The 14,842-nt window shown below is 38.2% G+C and overlaps 1 protein-coding gene across 2 annotated transcripts in view; it reads left to right on the plus strand.

Moving 5' to 3' along the window:
• Positions 1–14,842, plus strand: part of PAIP2 (poly(A) binding protein interacting protein 2) — a 29,406-nt gene that overhangs the window by 10,515 nt on the left and 4,049 nt on the right. For both annotated transcript variants that reach the window (XM_003404528.3, XM_023549521.2), the window contains exon 2: positions 13,813–13,966. In XM_003404528.3, coding sequence (XP_003404576.2) covers positions 13,829–13,966 — 138 coding nt within the window. In that variant the 5' untranslated portion in view covers positions 13,813–13,828. The remainder of the gene's footprint in view (positions 1–13,812; positions 13,967–14,842) is intronic.

Consider the following 14,842-nt stretch of genomic DNA (forward strand, 5'->3'; position numbering starts at 1 on the left):
TTGGCAAATAATGTATTAAAATACAACCTTTGGTATGGATTATACCTCGACATAAACCAAAAACCCTCACAGCTGGACCAGTAAGTAACATCATGATAAAGAGAGAAAATATTGAAGCTGTCAAGGATTTCACTTTACTTGAGTCCACAATCAGTACACATGGAAGTAACAGTCAAGAAATCAAATGATGTATTACATTGGGCAGACGTGTTGCAAAAGACCTTTTTAAAGTGTTAAAGAGGAAACCCTGGTGGTATAGTGGTTAAGTGCTACAGCTACTACCCAAGAGGTCGGCAGTTCAAATCCACTAGGCGCTCCTTGGGAACTCTATCGGGCAGTTCTACGCTGTCCTATAGGGTCGCTATGAGTCGGAATCGACTCGATGGCAGTGGGTTTGTTTTTGTTTTTTTAAGTGTTAAAGAGTAAGGATGTCATAGACCAATGGAACAGAATTGAGAACCCAGATATAAATCCATCTGCATATGAGCAGCTGATGTTTGACAAAGGCCCAGTGTCAGTTAATTGGAGAAAAGATAGTCTTTTTAACAAATGGTGCTGGCATAACTGGATATCCATTTGCAAAAAAATGAAACAGGACCCATACCTCACACCATGCACAAAAACTAACTCCAGGTGGATCAAAGACCTAAACATAAAGACTAAAACAATAAAGATCATGGAAGAAAAAATAGGGACAATGTTAGGAGCCCTAATACGAGGCATAAACAGAATACAAAACATTACTAAAAATGGCAAAGAGAAACCAGATAACTGGGAGCTCCTAAAGATCAAACACCTATGCTCATCTAAAGACTTCACCAAAACAGTAAAAAGACCACCTACAGATTGGGAAAGAATTTTCAGCTGTGACATCTCCGACCAGCGCCTGATCTCTAAAATCTATATGATTCTGTTAAAACTCAACCACAAAAAGACAAACAACCCAATCAAGAAGTGGGCAAAGGATATGAACACGCACTTCACTAAAGAAGATATTCAGGCAGCTAACAGATACATGAGAAAATGCTCTCGATCATTAGCCATTAGAGAAATGCAAATTAAAACTACGATGAGATTCCATCTCACTCCAACAAGGCTGGCATTAATCCAAAACACAAAATAATAAATGTTGGAGAGGCTGCGGAGAGATTGGAACTCTTATACACTGCTGGTGGGAATGTAAAATGGTACAACCACTTTGGAAATCTATCTGGCGTTTTCTTAAAAAGTTAGAAATAGAACTACCATACAACCCAGAAATCCCACTCCTCGGAATATACCCTAGAGAAATAAGAGCCTTCACACGAACAGATATATGCACACCCATGTTTATTGCAGCTCTGTTTACAATAGGAAAAAGCTGGAAGCAACCAAGGTGTCCATCAATAGATAAATGGTTAAGTAAATTATGGTACATTCACACAATGGAATACTACGCATCAATAAAGAACAGTGAGGAATCTGTGAAACATTTCATAACATGGAGGAACCTGGAAGGCATTATGCTGAGTGAAATTAGTCAGAGGCAAAAGGACAAATATTGTATAAGACCACTATTATTATAAGATCTTGAGAAATAGTATAAACTGAGAAGAACACATTCTTTTGTGGTTACGAAGGGGGGAGGGAGGGAGGGTGGGAGAGGGTTATTTACTGATTAGTTAGTAGATGAGAACTACTTTAGGTGAAGGGAAGGACAATACTCAATACAGGGAAGGTCAGCTCAACTGGACTGGAGCAAAAGCAAAGAAGTTTCCAGGATAAACTGAATGCTTTGGAGGTCAGTGGAGCAAGGACGGGGGTTTGGGGACTATGGCTTAAGGGGACTTTTAAGTCAGTTGGCATAATAAACTCTATTATGAAAACGTTCTGCATCCCGCTTTGAAATGTGGCGTCTGGGGTCTTAAATGCTAACAAGGAGCAATCTAAGATGCATCAATTGGCCTTAACCCATCTGGATCAAAGGAGAATGAAGAACACCAAGGTCACACGATAACTGTGAGCTCAAGAGACAGAAAGGGCTACATGAACTAGAGACTTAAATCATCCTGAGACCAGAAGAACTAGATGGTGCCCGGCCACAACCGATGACTGCCCTGACGGGGAACACAACAGAGAACTCCTGAGGGAGCAGGAGAACAGTGGGATGCAGACCCCAAATTCTCATAAAAAGACCAGACTTAATGGTCTGACTGAGACTAGAAGAATCCCGGCGGTCCTGGTCCCCAAACCTTCTGTTGGCCCAGGATGGCAACCATTCCTGAAGACTACGCATCAGACATGGAAGGGACTGGACAATGAGTTGGAGAGAGATGCTGATGAAGAGTGAGCTGCTTGTATCATGTGGACACTTGAGACTGTGTTGGCATCTCCTGTCTGGAGGGAAGATGAGAGGGTAGAGAGGGTTAGAAACTGGCAAAATTGTCAGGAAAGGAGAGACTGGAGGAAGGGAGCGGGCTGACTCATTAGGGGGAGAGTGAATGGGAGTGTGTAGTAAGGTGTATATAAGCTTATATGTGACAGACTGACTTGATTTGTAAACTTTCACTTAAAGCACAATAAAAATTATTAAAAAAAAAAAAGAGTAAGGATGTCACTATGAGGACTAAGGTGGGCCTGACCCCAGCCAGGGTATTTTCAGTTGCCTCATATGCATGTGAAAGCTGAACAATGAATAAGGAAGACCAAAGAAGAATTGATGCGTTTGAAGTATAGTGTTACCCAAGAATATTGTATGTACTGTGGACTCTCAGAAGAATGAACAAATCGGTCTTGGAAGACATACAACCAGAATGCTCCTTGGAAGTGAGGATGGTGAGACTTAGTCTCACTTGGGACATGTTATCAGGAGGGACTTGGTAAAATAGAGGGTCAGCGAAAAAAAGGAAGACCATCAATGAGATGGATTGACAAAAAGGGCTGCAAAAATGGGCTTTAACATACCAATGATTGTGAGGATGGTACAGGACCAGGCAGCATTTTGTTATGTTGTACATAGGGTCACTATGAGTCAGAATTGACTCAGTGGCACCAGACAACAACATTAAAACTATAAAGGCACACAGCCTTTGACCCAGAATTTCCACTTAAGGGAATGTATCCTATAGAAAGCACAAATAGAAAAGGATATGCGTACAAGGATGATTACAACAGAATTGGTTGTAATGGCAAAAACTGAAGACATAAGTGTGCGTCAGAGTAGAAATGGTTGAATAAATGGTTTACGGTATCTATTAAAAAGCAAAATATACCTGTACATGTTGACTAATGGAAACCCTGGTGGCGTAGTGGTTAAGTGCTACAGCTGCTAACCCAAGGGTCAGCAGTTCAAGTCCTCCAGGCGCTCCTTGGAAACTCTACGGGGCAGTTCTACTCTGCCCTATAGGGTCGCTATGAGTTGGAATCGACTCAATGGCACTGGGTCACTGGGTTATGTAATAAAAATATATCATCTAATGTATTTAGTATGATTCTATTAAAATACCCTCAAGTTGACTCCAACTCATGGTGACCCCATGTGTCTCAAGTAGACTTATGCTCGTTAGGGTTATCAGCGAAAAAAAGGAAGACCATCAATGAGATGGATTGACAATGAGTGGCTGATTTTTCGAAAGTAGATCACCAGGACTTTTCTTCCAAGATGCCTCTGGATGGACTTGAACTCCCAACCTTTCATTTAAAAGCTGAGCATGTTAACCATTTGCACCACTCAGGGATTAAAATATCGAAGCCCTTTATTCATGTTTCTATAAGCAAAGAAATATAAAAGGATAATACTAAGCTGTAATATTAATTACATGTGGATAAAATTAGAGATAAAAAAAATTAGAGATAGAAAGGGTAAAACTTAAATTTACTTTAGATCTGATTTGTGCACTTGTATTTGCTTTGTTTTTATTTTCATATAGTGTGTACTTTGTATGTATGTTTCTTTCACTTTAATGCTTCCTTTTTAAATAAAATTTATCTGAAGCATGTACAAAAATCAGCTGTCCAAAAATTTTCAAATGATTTTTGAAAGTACTGTAAGGTGATACATTACCGTTTTGTAACTTTCATTTGAGAAATCTTGTATTTTATCAACTGTTAGACATATTAAACTACTTTTTGAGTTAGTATTACTGTTATCAAAAACTATCCTTTGCATTAGATTGAGGTTGAAAATGGTGATTCTTAAAACTTTAATAAAATAGGAATAGAAGGGAGATTCCTCAACATAATAAAAGGCACCAGAGCCCTGGTGGCCGACAGTGGTGGCACAGCTGCTAACCAAAAAAGGTTGGCAGTTCAGATCCACCAGCCACTCCTTGGAAACCCTATGGGGCAGTTCTGCTCTGTCATATAAGATTGCTATGGGTCAGAATGGTCTCATTGGCAGCAAGTCTTTTGGTTCTTTAATACAAGACCAACAACCAGCATCATTGTCAATGAGAGAGGATGAAAGCATTCCCCCTGGGAATGGGAACAAGACAAAAATACCCTTTATCAGCACTCCTATTTAACATTGTGCTGGAAGTCCTAGTTAGAGCAATAGGCATGAAAAAGAAATAAAGGACATCCAAATTAGAAATGAAGAAGTAAAACTAACCCTATTCACAGGTGATATGATCCTATACATAGAGAACCCCAAAGATTATACAAGAAAACTACCGAAACTAATAGATTCAGCAAAGTAGCAGGATACACGATCAACGTACAAAAATCGGTTGGATTCTTACACACCAATAAAGAGAACTTCGAAAAGGAAATCAGGAAAACAATACCATTTATAATAGCCTCTAAAAAGATAAAATACTTAGGAATAAATCTAACGAGAGACATAAAAATTGCAAAGCACACTTGCAAGAAACCAAAAGAGACCTACATAAATGGAAAAACATACCATGCTCATGGATAAGAAGACTCAACATTGTGAAAATGTCAATCCCACCCAAAGCGATCTACAGATACAAGGCAGTCCCAACCCAGATACCAACAGAATTCTTTTGTAAGATGGAAAAACTAATCAACTTTATATGGAAAGGAAAGGGGCTCCGGCTAAGCAAAGCATTATTGAAGGAAAAGAACAAACTAGGAAGCCTCACACTACTGTACAGTCATGGTAGTCAGAAACAGCCTGGTACTGGTACAGCGACAGACGCACAGACCAGTGGAACAGAATCAAAAACCCAGATGTAAATCCATCTACCTATGATCACTGGTCTTTGACAAAGGACTGTAGTCCATTAAATGGGGAAAAGATGGTGTGGGCAAAACTGGGTGTCCATCTATAAAAAAATGAAACAGGACTCATACCTCCACTGTACACAAAAAACTAACTCAAAATGGATCAAAGACCTAAATATAAAATCTAAAACAATGAAGATCAAGGAAGAGAAAATAGGGACAATGCTAGTGGCCCTAATATGTGGTGTAAATTCAATACAAACCATAACTAACAATGCACAAATACCAGAAGAGAAACTAGATAACTGGGAGCTCCCAAAAACTAAATACTTATGCTCATCAAAAGATGTCACTAAAAGAGTAAAAAGAGAACCTACAGACTGCGAAAAAAATTTTGGGCTACGATGTATCTGACAAGGGTTTAATATTTAAAATCTATAGCATATTTCAGCACCTCAATAACAAAAAGACAATCCAGTTAAAAAATGGGTGAAGGATATGAACAGACACTTCACCAAAGACATTAGGGTGGCTAACAGACACATGAGGAAGTGCTTGTGATCATTAGCCATTTGAGAAATCCAAATCAAAACTACAATGAGATAGCATCTCACCCTGACATTACTGACGTAAACCAAAAAAAACAGAAAGTAACAAATGTTGGAGAGGTTGCGGGAAGATTAGAACTCTTGTGCTGTGCTGGTTGGAATGTAAAATCGTATAGCCATTATGGGAAATGATATGGCACCTCCTTAAAAAGCTAGAAATAGAAATACTGTATATCCGGCGATCTCACTTCTAGGAATATATTCTAGAGAAATAAGAACCGTCACACGAAAACAGTAACTGTTTAATTATATCTTCTGATAACTTCAGGATTTTAAAGCACAATACACATGCCTTGAAGTAAATAGTGGACACAGAAATTGGGAGGATAAAGTTACTAGTTTTCTCAGTTTATTCCTGCCGGTTTTAAATTGAGTCAAAGTAATACATGAGTGAAGATCAGATAGTAACACATTTGTGTGGTCAAGTCACCATCTATATTGGGCCCTCAAACATGGCTTAGACAAATTAAGTGCTTTTGATGTATTTCCATGTGTGTTGTCATTTTTGTTTCTCTAAATTTTGTCGTCATTGTTCTGGCAAAAAGTTTTCTCTGAGCCAAGGGAGACTAACATACATCCTTTGAATTTACTGACTCTTGGAGTCTTAAAGCTGCTTTTTTTAGCTGACTGTGAATGGGATGATAACGCACCCCAGCTATACTCATTCTACTGTATGTTTTTAGGTTATTTTCTTAGTGATTACCCTGAGGTTTACAATTAACATCTTAATTTATAACACTCTAATTCAATTAGTAACAACTTAGTTTCAGTAGTATACAAAAACTTAGCTTCTACATAGCACTGCCTCTCTCCTTTGTGTTGTTATTGTCACAGATTACATCTTTATACACTATGTGCCAGTTAACATAGATTTATAATTTTTTTTTAGTGAATTTGTCTTTTAAATCTTAGAGTGGGGCAAAAAGGAATTACAAACCAAAAATATGTTAATACTGACTTTGTATTTTATCTGTGTAGTTACCTGTAATAGTGTTAGTCTTTGTGTAGATTGTGGTTACTCTCTACTGTCATTTCAGTCGGAAGGAATCCATTTAGCATTTCTTGAAATCCAGGGGAAACCCTGGTGGCGTAGTGGTTAAGTGCTACGGCTGCTAACCAAGAGGTCGGCAGTTTGAATCCTTCAGGTGCTCCTTGGAAACTCTATGGGGCAGTTCTACTCTGTCCTGTAGGGTCACTATGAGTCGGAATCAACGGCAGCGGGGTTTTTTGGTTTGTAATGCAGGACTACTAGCATCAAACTCCTCACTTCTTATTTGATTCTCCTTCATATTTGAAGAAGCCCTGGTGATCCAGTGGTTAAGAAGTCAGCCGTTAACCAAAGGGTTGGTAGTTCAGATCCACCAGCCACTCCATGGAAACACTATGGGGCAGTTCTCCTCCATCCTCTAGGGTCGCTGTGAGTCGGAATTCACTCAACTGCAACAGGTCATTTTTGAAGGATAGTTTTGCTCAGTATAGAATTGTTGGTTGACTGTTTTTTCTCTTTCAGCACTTTGTCATCCCACTACTTTCTGGCCTTCATGGTTTCTGGTGAGAAGTCTTTTGGGGGATCCCTTGTACATGATACTGTTTCTCTCTTGGTGCTTTCAAGATTTTCTCTTTGTCTTTGAATTCGATGGTTTGATCATAATGGGTCTTGATTTGAATCTCTTTGAGTTTATCGTAGTTGGAGTTTGTTGAGTTCTTGGATATGTAGAATAATGTTTTTCATCAGATTCAGAAAGTTTTCAGCCATTGTTTCTTGAAATAATCTGATCCTTTCCCTTTTCTTTCTGGAACTCACATTATGCATATGTTGGTACACTTAATGGTGTCCCCCAAGTCTATGTTCATTTTTTTTCCCTTTTCTCTCTGCTCCGTACCGGATGATCATAATTGACCGATCTTCAGTTCAGGTTCACTGATTCTTTGTTCTGAGTGCTCAAGTCTGCTTTTGAACCCCTCTGGTAAAATTTTCATTTTAGTTATTATACTTTTCAACACTAAAATTTGTTTGATTCATGTGTTCTTTTTTTAATTGCTTTATTGTGGAAAAGTGTATATATAACAAAATATTTCCCAATTTAACAACTTCTATATATACAATTTACCGAGTTTGATTATGTTCATCATGTTATACAACCATCATCATTATCCATTTCCAAATTACTCTATCACCATTAACAGAAACTCAGTGCTTCCTAAGCATTGACCCCTTTCTGTCCCCCTCCAGCCTTCTCCTGGTAACCAGTAATAAACTTTGGTCTCTATATTTGCCTATTCTAGGTATTTTATATGAGTCGTTAGGTGCCATCGAGTCGGTTCCATCTCATAGCGACCTATATACAACAGAACAAAACACTGCACTGTCATAAGCCATCGTCAGAATTGTTGCTGTGTTTGAGCCCATTGTTGCAGCCACTCTGTTAGTTTCTCTCATTGAGGGTCTTCCTCTTTTTACTGACCCTCTAATCTTACCAAACAGGATGCCCTTCTCCAGAGACTGGCCCCCCTGATAACATGTCCAACGTACAATGAGACAAAACCTCTACATTCTCACTTCTAGGGAATAGTCTGGCTGTTCTTCTTCCAAAACAGATGTGTGTCCTTCTGGCATTTCATGGTATATTTAATATTCTTTGTCAACACCATAATTCAAAAGCATGAATTCTTCCTCCCAATTCATTTTCCAGCTTTCACGTGTATATCAGGTGATTGATAGTACCATGGCTTGGGTTAGATGTACCTTAGTCCTCAAAGTGAAATCTTTGCTTTTCGCTTTTTAACATTTTAAAGAGGTCTTTGGCAGCAGATTGGCACAATGCAACACATTGTTTGATTTATTGACTGCTGCTTCCATAGACGTTAATTGTGGTTCCAAGTAAAATGAAATAATTGACAACTTCAGTCTTTTCTTTTTTTATCATTATGTTGCTTATTGGTCCGGTTGCGAGGATTTTTGTTTTATGTTGAGGTATAATCTTTACTGACGTCTTTGATTTTCATCAGTAAGTGCTTCAAGCCCTCTTTACTTCCAGCAAGCAAGGTTGTGTCCTCTGCATATGGTAGGTTGTTATTGAGTCTTCCTTCAATCGTTAGGCCACGTTCTTCTTCATATAGTCCGGCTTCTCGGGTTATTTGCTCAGCATACAGATTGAATAAGTATAGGGAAAGGATACAACCCTGACACACACCTTCCCAGATTTTAAATGACGCAGTATCCCCTTGTTCTGTTTGGATGACTGCCTCTTGGTCTTTGTACAGGTTCTTCGTGAGCACAATTAATTGTTGTGGAATTCCCATTCTTTGCAATGTTACCCATAATTTGTTCTGATCCACACAGTCAAATGCTTTTGCATAGTCAGTAAAACACAAGTAAACATCTTTAACATCTCAATTGGTATTCGATCAGTTCCTGGAGCCTTGTGTTTCACCAAGGCCTTAGTGCGGCTTGGACTTCTAACTTCAGTACCATCGTTTCTTGACCATATGCTACCTCCTGAAATGGCTGAGCATCGATTGACCAATTCTTTTTGGTACACTGACTGTGTACCCCTTCCATCTTCTTTTGATGCTTCCTGCATCGTTCAGTATTTTCCCTGTAGAATCTTTCAGTATTGCAACTTGAGGCTTGAATTTGTTTGTTTCGGTTCTTTCAGCTGGAGAAATGTTGAGCATATTCTTCCCTTTTAGTTTTCTAAGTCCAGGTCTTTGCACATTTGATTATAATACTTCGTCTTCTCAAGCCGTCCTTTGAAATCTTCTGTTCAGCTGTTTTAATTCATCATTTCTTCCTTTCATTTCAGCTACTCTTAAGTTCAAGAGCAAGTTTCAGAGTCTTTTCTGACATTCATTTTGGTCTTTTCTTTCTTTCCTGTCATTTTAATGACCTTTTGCTTTATTTATTTATGATGGATGTCCTTGATGTCATCCCACAACTCATCTGGTCTTTGGTCATTAGAGTTCAGTGTGTCAAATCTACTCTTGGGATGGTCTCTAAATTAAGGTGGGATATATTCAGGGTTGTGCTTTGGCTCTTGTGGACTTGTTTTGATTTTCTTCAGCTTCAGCTTGACCTTGCATATGAGCAGTTGATGGTCTGTGTCTCAGTAGGCCCCTGGCCTTGTTCTGACTGGTGGTATTGAGCTTCTCCATCGTCTCTTTTCTTATAGGATCATATGTGTTCTTTTGTGACTGACTTATTTAACTTAGCATAATGTTTTCAAAGTTCATTGATGTTGTAGCATGTATCTACACTTCATTTTTTTTTTTTATGGCTGAGTAATACTCCACTGTCTGTATAGCCCACATTTTGTTTATTGATTCATCTGTCGATGGAAATTTAGGTTATTTTCACATTTTGGCTCTTGTAAGTAGTGCTGCAATGAACATTGGTATACAGGTTTTTGTTTTCAGTTCTTTTGGATTATCCATCTGGGGTGGTATTAAAAAAAAAAAAAAATTTTTTTTTTTTTTTTTTTTTTTTTTTGGCTCTTGTAAGTAGTGCTGCAATGAACATTGGTATACAGGTTTTTGTTTTCAGTTCTTTTGGATTATCCATCTGGGGTGGTATTACAGGGTCATTATTTGGCTCCTCCCTGGTGGCGTACTGTTTAAGAGCTACAGCTGCTGACTAAAACGTCGGCAGTTCGAATCCACTAGGTGCTCCTTGGAAACCCTGTGGGACAATTCTACTCTGTCCTTCATGTTCGCTATGAGTCAGAATCGACTTAACGTCAACAGGGTTTTGTTTTGTTTTGTTTTTTTTTTGTAATTTATTGATGTTCCCTATTTGGCGAGACAGTCTCATGATTTGTTTTAGTTTTTTGATTAGTTTCCATTAGCTCTTTGAGACTATCTAAAATGGTTGAGTTAAAGTATTTGTTCAATATCTAGGCTTCCTCAGGGACAGTGTCTGTTTTCTCCCCTTTGTATGGGCCATACTTTATTTCTTTGCATACTTTATAATTTTTTGTTGACAAGTATAGAGTTTGAATAATGTAATGCGGCAACTGGAAATCAGATTTTCCTCTCTTTCCAGAGTTTGTTGTTTCTGCTTTTTGTAGTAGTTATTGTTTAGTGACTTTTCCAAACTAATTTTGTAACATTTGTATTCTTTGCCATGTGTGGTCACTGAAGTCTTTGTTGTGTTTGCTTAGTGGTCAGCTAATTATTTGATAGAGATTTCCTTAAGTGCCTGGAACAACAAGAACAAAAACACACACAAAAAAAACCAAAACTCTCAGTCTTTGCAGATGGGCTGTGTATCTGTGTTAAGCCAGGAACTTTATAATTCTGCCATAGCTTTCAGGTCTTGCTTGCGTGGAGCGTAACGGTCAGCTAGAAGTGAGAGCCTAGGGCCTTCTCAGGTCTTTTTTGAGCATGTACCCAGCACTAGGCACGCGTGTAGCTTTCCAGGTTTCCCAGAATATGCAGGAGCTTTTCAAAGCTCTTATTGCACAAAGCATCTCCTTCCCCAGCTTTCCTCCCACACTTTTTGGTTTGTCTATTGTTTGCCCCAGACATCTGGTAAGCAATTCTTCCCTCAGCCATTTAAGGTATAAGATTAGTACCCAGGCTCCAGTTTGTTCTTTTTGGCCTCAGTTATGATTTGTTTTCCAAGTATTGCTTTACTGAAAGTAATGTCAATCGCTGTCTTTCATAGAGATCTATACCAAAGCTTACAGGTTGTTTGATGAGGTGATAATGGCAAAAAAGCTGACCTAGTCCCTGTCAAATGCAGATATTGAGCTGTTTGCTAAGCACTGTTTGTTTATATTTTATCAACTGGTTGGCATCAAACTAGTGGGGAGGTGGGTTTCCTGATTATCCCCAGACTATAGAGTTTTCTGAGGCAGGTTTTTCATTGTTTGTACGAGCTTGTATTCACGCATTGTGTGGAAAATACTCTTTAAAAAAAAAAAAAGATTGCATTTATGTATAACTGTACTTCACTCAGCTGAAACATATTTAAAAGCAAGTTACAAGTATTTCTGAATAGATACATCTCACATAGTTGCTGCTTAACTATTTAATTCCAGCTGAATATTGAATATCCTATAATCAGTTGCCATCTAGTCAGTTCTGACTATGGTGATCCCTGTGTGTCAGAGTACAACTGTGCTTGAATATCCCTGTACTCTGTGCTAAGTTGGAAACCCTGGTGGCATAGTGGTTAAGTGCTATGGCTGTTAACCAAAGGGTCGGCAGTTGGAATCTGCCAGGCACTCCTTGGAAACTCTATGGGGCAGTTCTACTCTGTCCCACAGGGTCGCTATGAGTTGGAATCGACTCGACGGCACTGGGTTTGGTTTGGTTTGGTCTGTGCTAAGTAGGAATTCTTCTGCTGTTTTTAACTAAAGATGTAAATGATGTGTTTCCTGTCATTTTTTTGATGCTGTGGTCTCCTGAAAGGTAGTATTTAATGGTTATTCTTTAGCAGAGGACTGTAGGGTATAAGTTGGGAAAATAATAATGAAAAGCTGTTATAAATTGGGGTATGTTTGAACATAGGTTAATGATAGGCACATATACACACTTTTCGGTAAATTTCCATCCAGTTGCAAGGTGGAATCAACTCCTACTACTCATAATATTTAATATTAAGGCAAATCTAAAGTATAAGGATGAGCATGTAAATGTTTGGTAGCTTGATATAGAATGAATAATTTTCTTTAGAGGAACTGACTGCCATTTAGTCAAAACTTGTTATCAAAATAAAAAGTTTTCTTTCTGGCAATTTTAATGATAAATAAAAACATTGAAGATATCCTTTGTTTTCTGCCTTATCTGATTTCACGGTACAGTTTCACATGTTTTCTTCCTGCTGACACCCTACCGTATACATAACTCTGAGTCTGTCTCTGCCTCTCTTTCATGCACATACACACAACAACTAGGGAAGAAGTTCCCAGTAATTTTAGTTGAGGACCTCTTAACAATTAAAAAATTCACCACCATGATGCTATTGTCAGCAGTATTTGAGAAATAGATATGTGTGTGGGAGTAGAAACCCCCCTCCCTAGGTGAGAGACTAAATTTGTATTATGTAAAAAGCTATTGGGTTTTTATTATATTTATGTTCTGTTAAGAATAAGCCCGTAGACTAAATTTAAAGGGCCAGTCAACACACATAAAGCTGATCTCCCTCCCCTGAACCTTATCCCAAGGGGAGGGGGAGATTTCTTTTAGGAGATTTTAGTTTTAGCGTTTTGCTTGATTATGAAAATTTTGGAGTGAATAGGCCTTTTTTGAACGCTGCCCTCATTAGGTATGCTGTTTCCTTCTGTTGGCACAAGTCACACTACTGCTTGAATTTATGTACATGTGACTCTTGTTTTATATGAATTCGTTTTTAGCTATTTCAAACTTAATGATTAGTAGAATATTGTAGAATCTGAAACCTCAGGCTTGGAATTTTTAACCTGCAGTGTATCAATTAGGTTAAATTATGGCGTCAACTAGTGAGTGGATTGTAAGAAACCATACCTAGTATATTAGATACTTCTTTTACTTAGATAAAAAGAGATTAGATGCCTGGAGCTCAGTGAGGAAGTTCAGATAGAGGGGAATTTAGTGGACCCAGAAAAAAAAGCAAAATAGATACTGGACTATGAAGGAGAGATCCAGAGCTGCACCTTGGGCCTGAAGAAACCAAGAGGTTATTAAAAGTTTGTTAGTTTTCACTTTCAGTCTCTAGACTTTTTGAAATCATTTTTAAAAGTAGAATTTGCTTTTGATAAAGTCACTTGATGGCCAAGTTTTCCAGACCATACCTGTTTTATAAAGCTGGTGTTGTCCAGTGTAAAATAAGATGATGTGGAGATTCTGTTTAAGGCATTGATTGCTTTCATTTACTGATATTAGAGTTCATAGATGAGTTTAGGCTGTTCTTAGCTATTTCCTCAACATTAACATCGTTAGCTTAATATATCATGTGCATCTAACACCTAACCATGATGCCTGGTAAAAGTAGGTGCTTACTGAGAACTGAAAGAATGACTGACTATAAAGTAACTCTATTGTTTTTCTTAATAAGGTTAAAAACGACAACCATGAAAGATCCAAGTCGCAGCAGTACTAGCCCAAGCATCATCAATGACGATGTGATAATAAACGGTCATTCTCATGAAGATGACAATCCATTTGCAGAATACATGTGGATGGAAAATGAAGAGGAATTCAACAGACAAGTTAGTTTTGTGTATAAGCGTTCTTTTTTGTAGCCTATTGTAGCCTTCAAATAATATAAATATACTTTTCCCTAAAATACGTTTTTAATCTGATTCCTTATATGTGAAATATATGGATTTATGTGCCACTACTCATTTTATTTAGGTGCTGAGATGGTGTGGCTATCATATTACTACTAGGCTTAACTGCTCATTGAAATAACTTGGGGAGCTTGTTTTAGGGTCCCATCCCCAGAAGTTCTGTTTCAGGAGTACTAGGCTGCAGCCCAGGAAACTGCTTTTAAAAAGCTCTCAGATGGTTCCAGTGAGCAGTCAGGTTTGGGAACCATTGCCTTACGCCAATCAGACTGCTATATTGCAGTGAAAGTCAAGGGAATTCAGGAATCAGGAGCAGGTGAGCATAGGTACTGGGATGCAGAATTATTGCTGTTTCTTACCTGAGGTTCTCAGTCTGGTCAGCCTGGAAAATCTGACACCAGAGTTTTCAACTTCAGAGAACTCTTATACATTGATAAATGTTGCCTTTTATTCTCCTGTTTCTGGCAGCTATCCCTATCATCATTATAGTTCCTTCCCTTATATTATGGCTTTGGTGGTATCTCCATATCTAATAGTGGATGTTCAAGAGTAAAATACTTAGTGAGAATCACTTGTGTTTTGTTTTGTTGTGTTTTGTTTTTCACATGTGCCCTCCTAGAGATTCTCTTTCAGTCGTTTTTGGGTGGAGGTGGGGTTTGTATAATTTTAAAGTGTCACAGGTAATTCTGATGCACATTACTCAATGAGAGCCACTCGTTTATTACTTCTTTTCTACCACCCTCAGTGGAAAAAAGAATATCCTGCTAATACAAGATCATCCCAGGTCTTTATGGTAAG

The sequence above is a fragment of the Loxodonta africana genome, chromosome 2 (genome assembly GCF_030014295.1).
Source record: "Loxodonta africana isolate mLoxAfr1 chromosome 2, mLoxAfr1.hap2, whole genome shotgun sequence".
Taxonomy (NCBI): domain Eukaryota; kingdom Metazoa; phylum Chordata; class Mammalia; order Proboscidea; family Elephantidae; genus Loxodonta; species Loxodonta africana.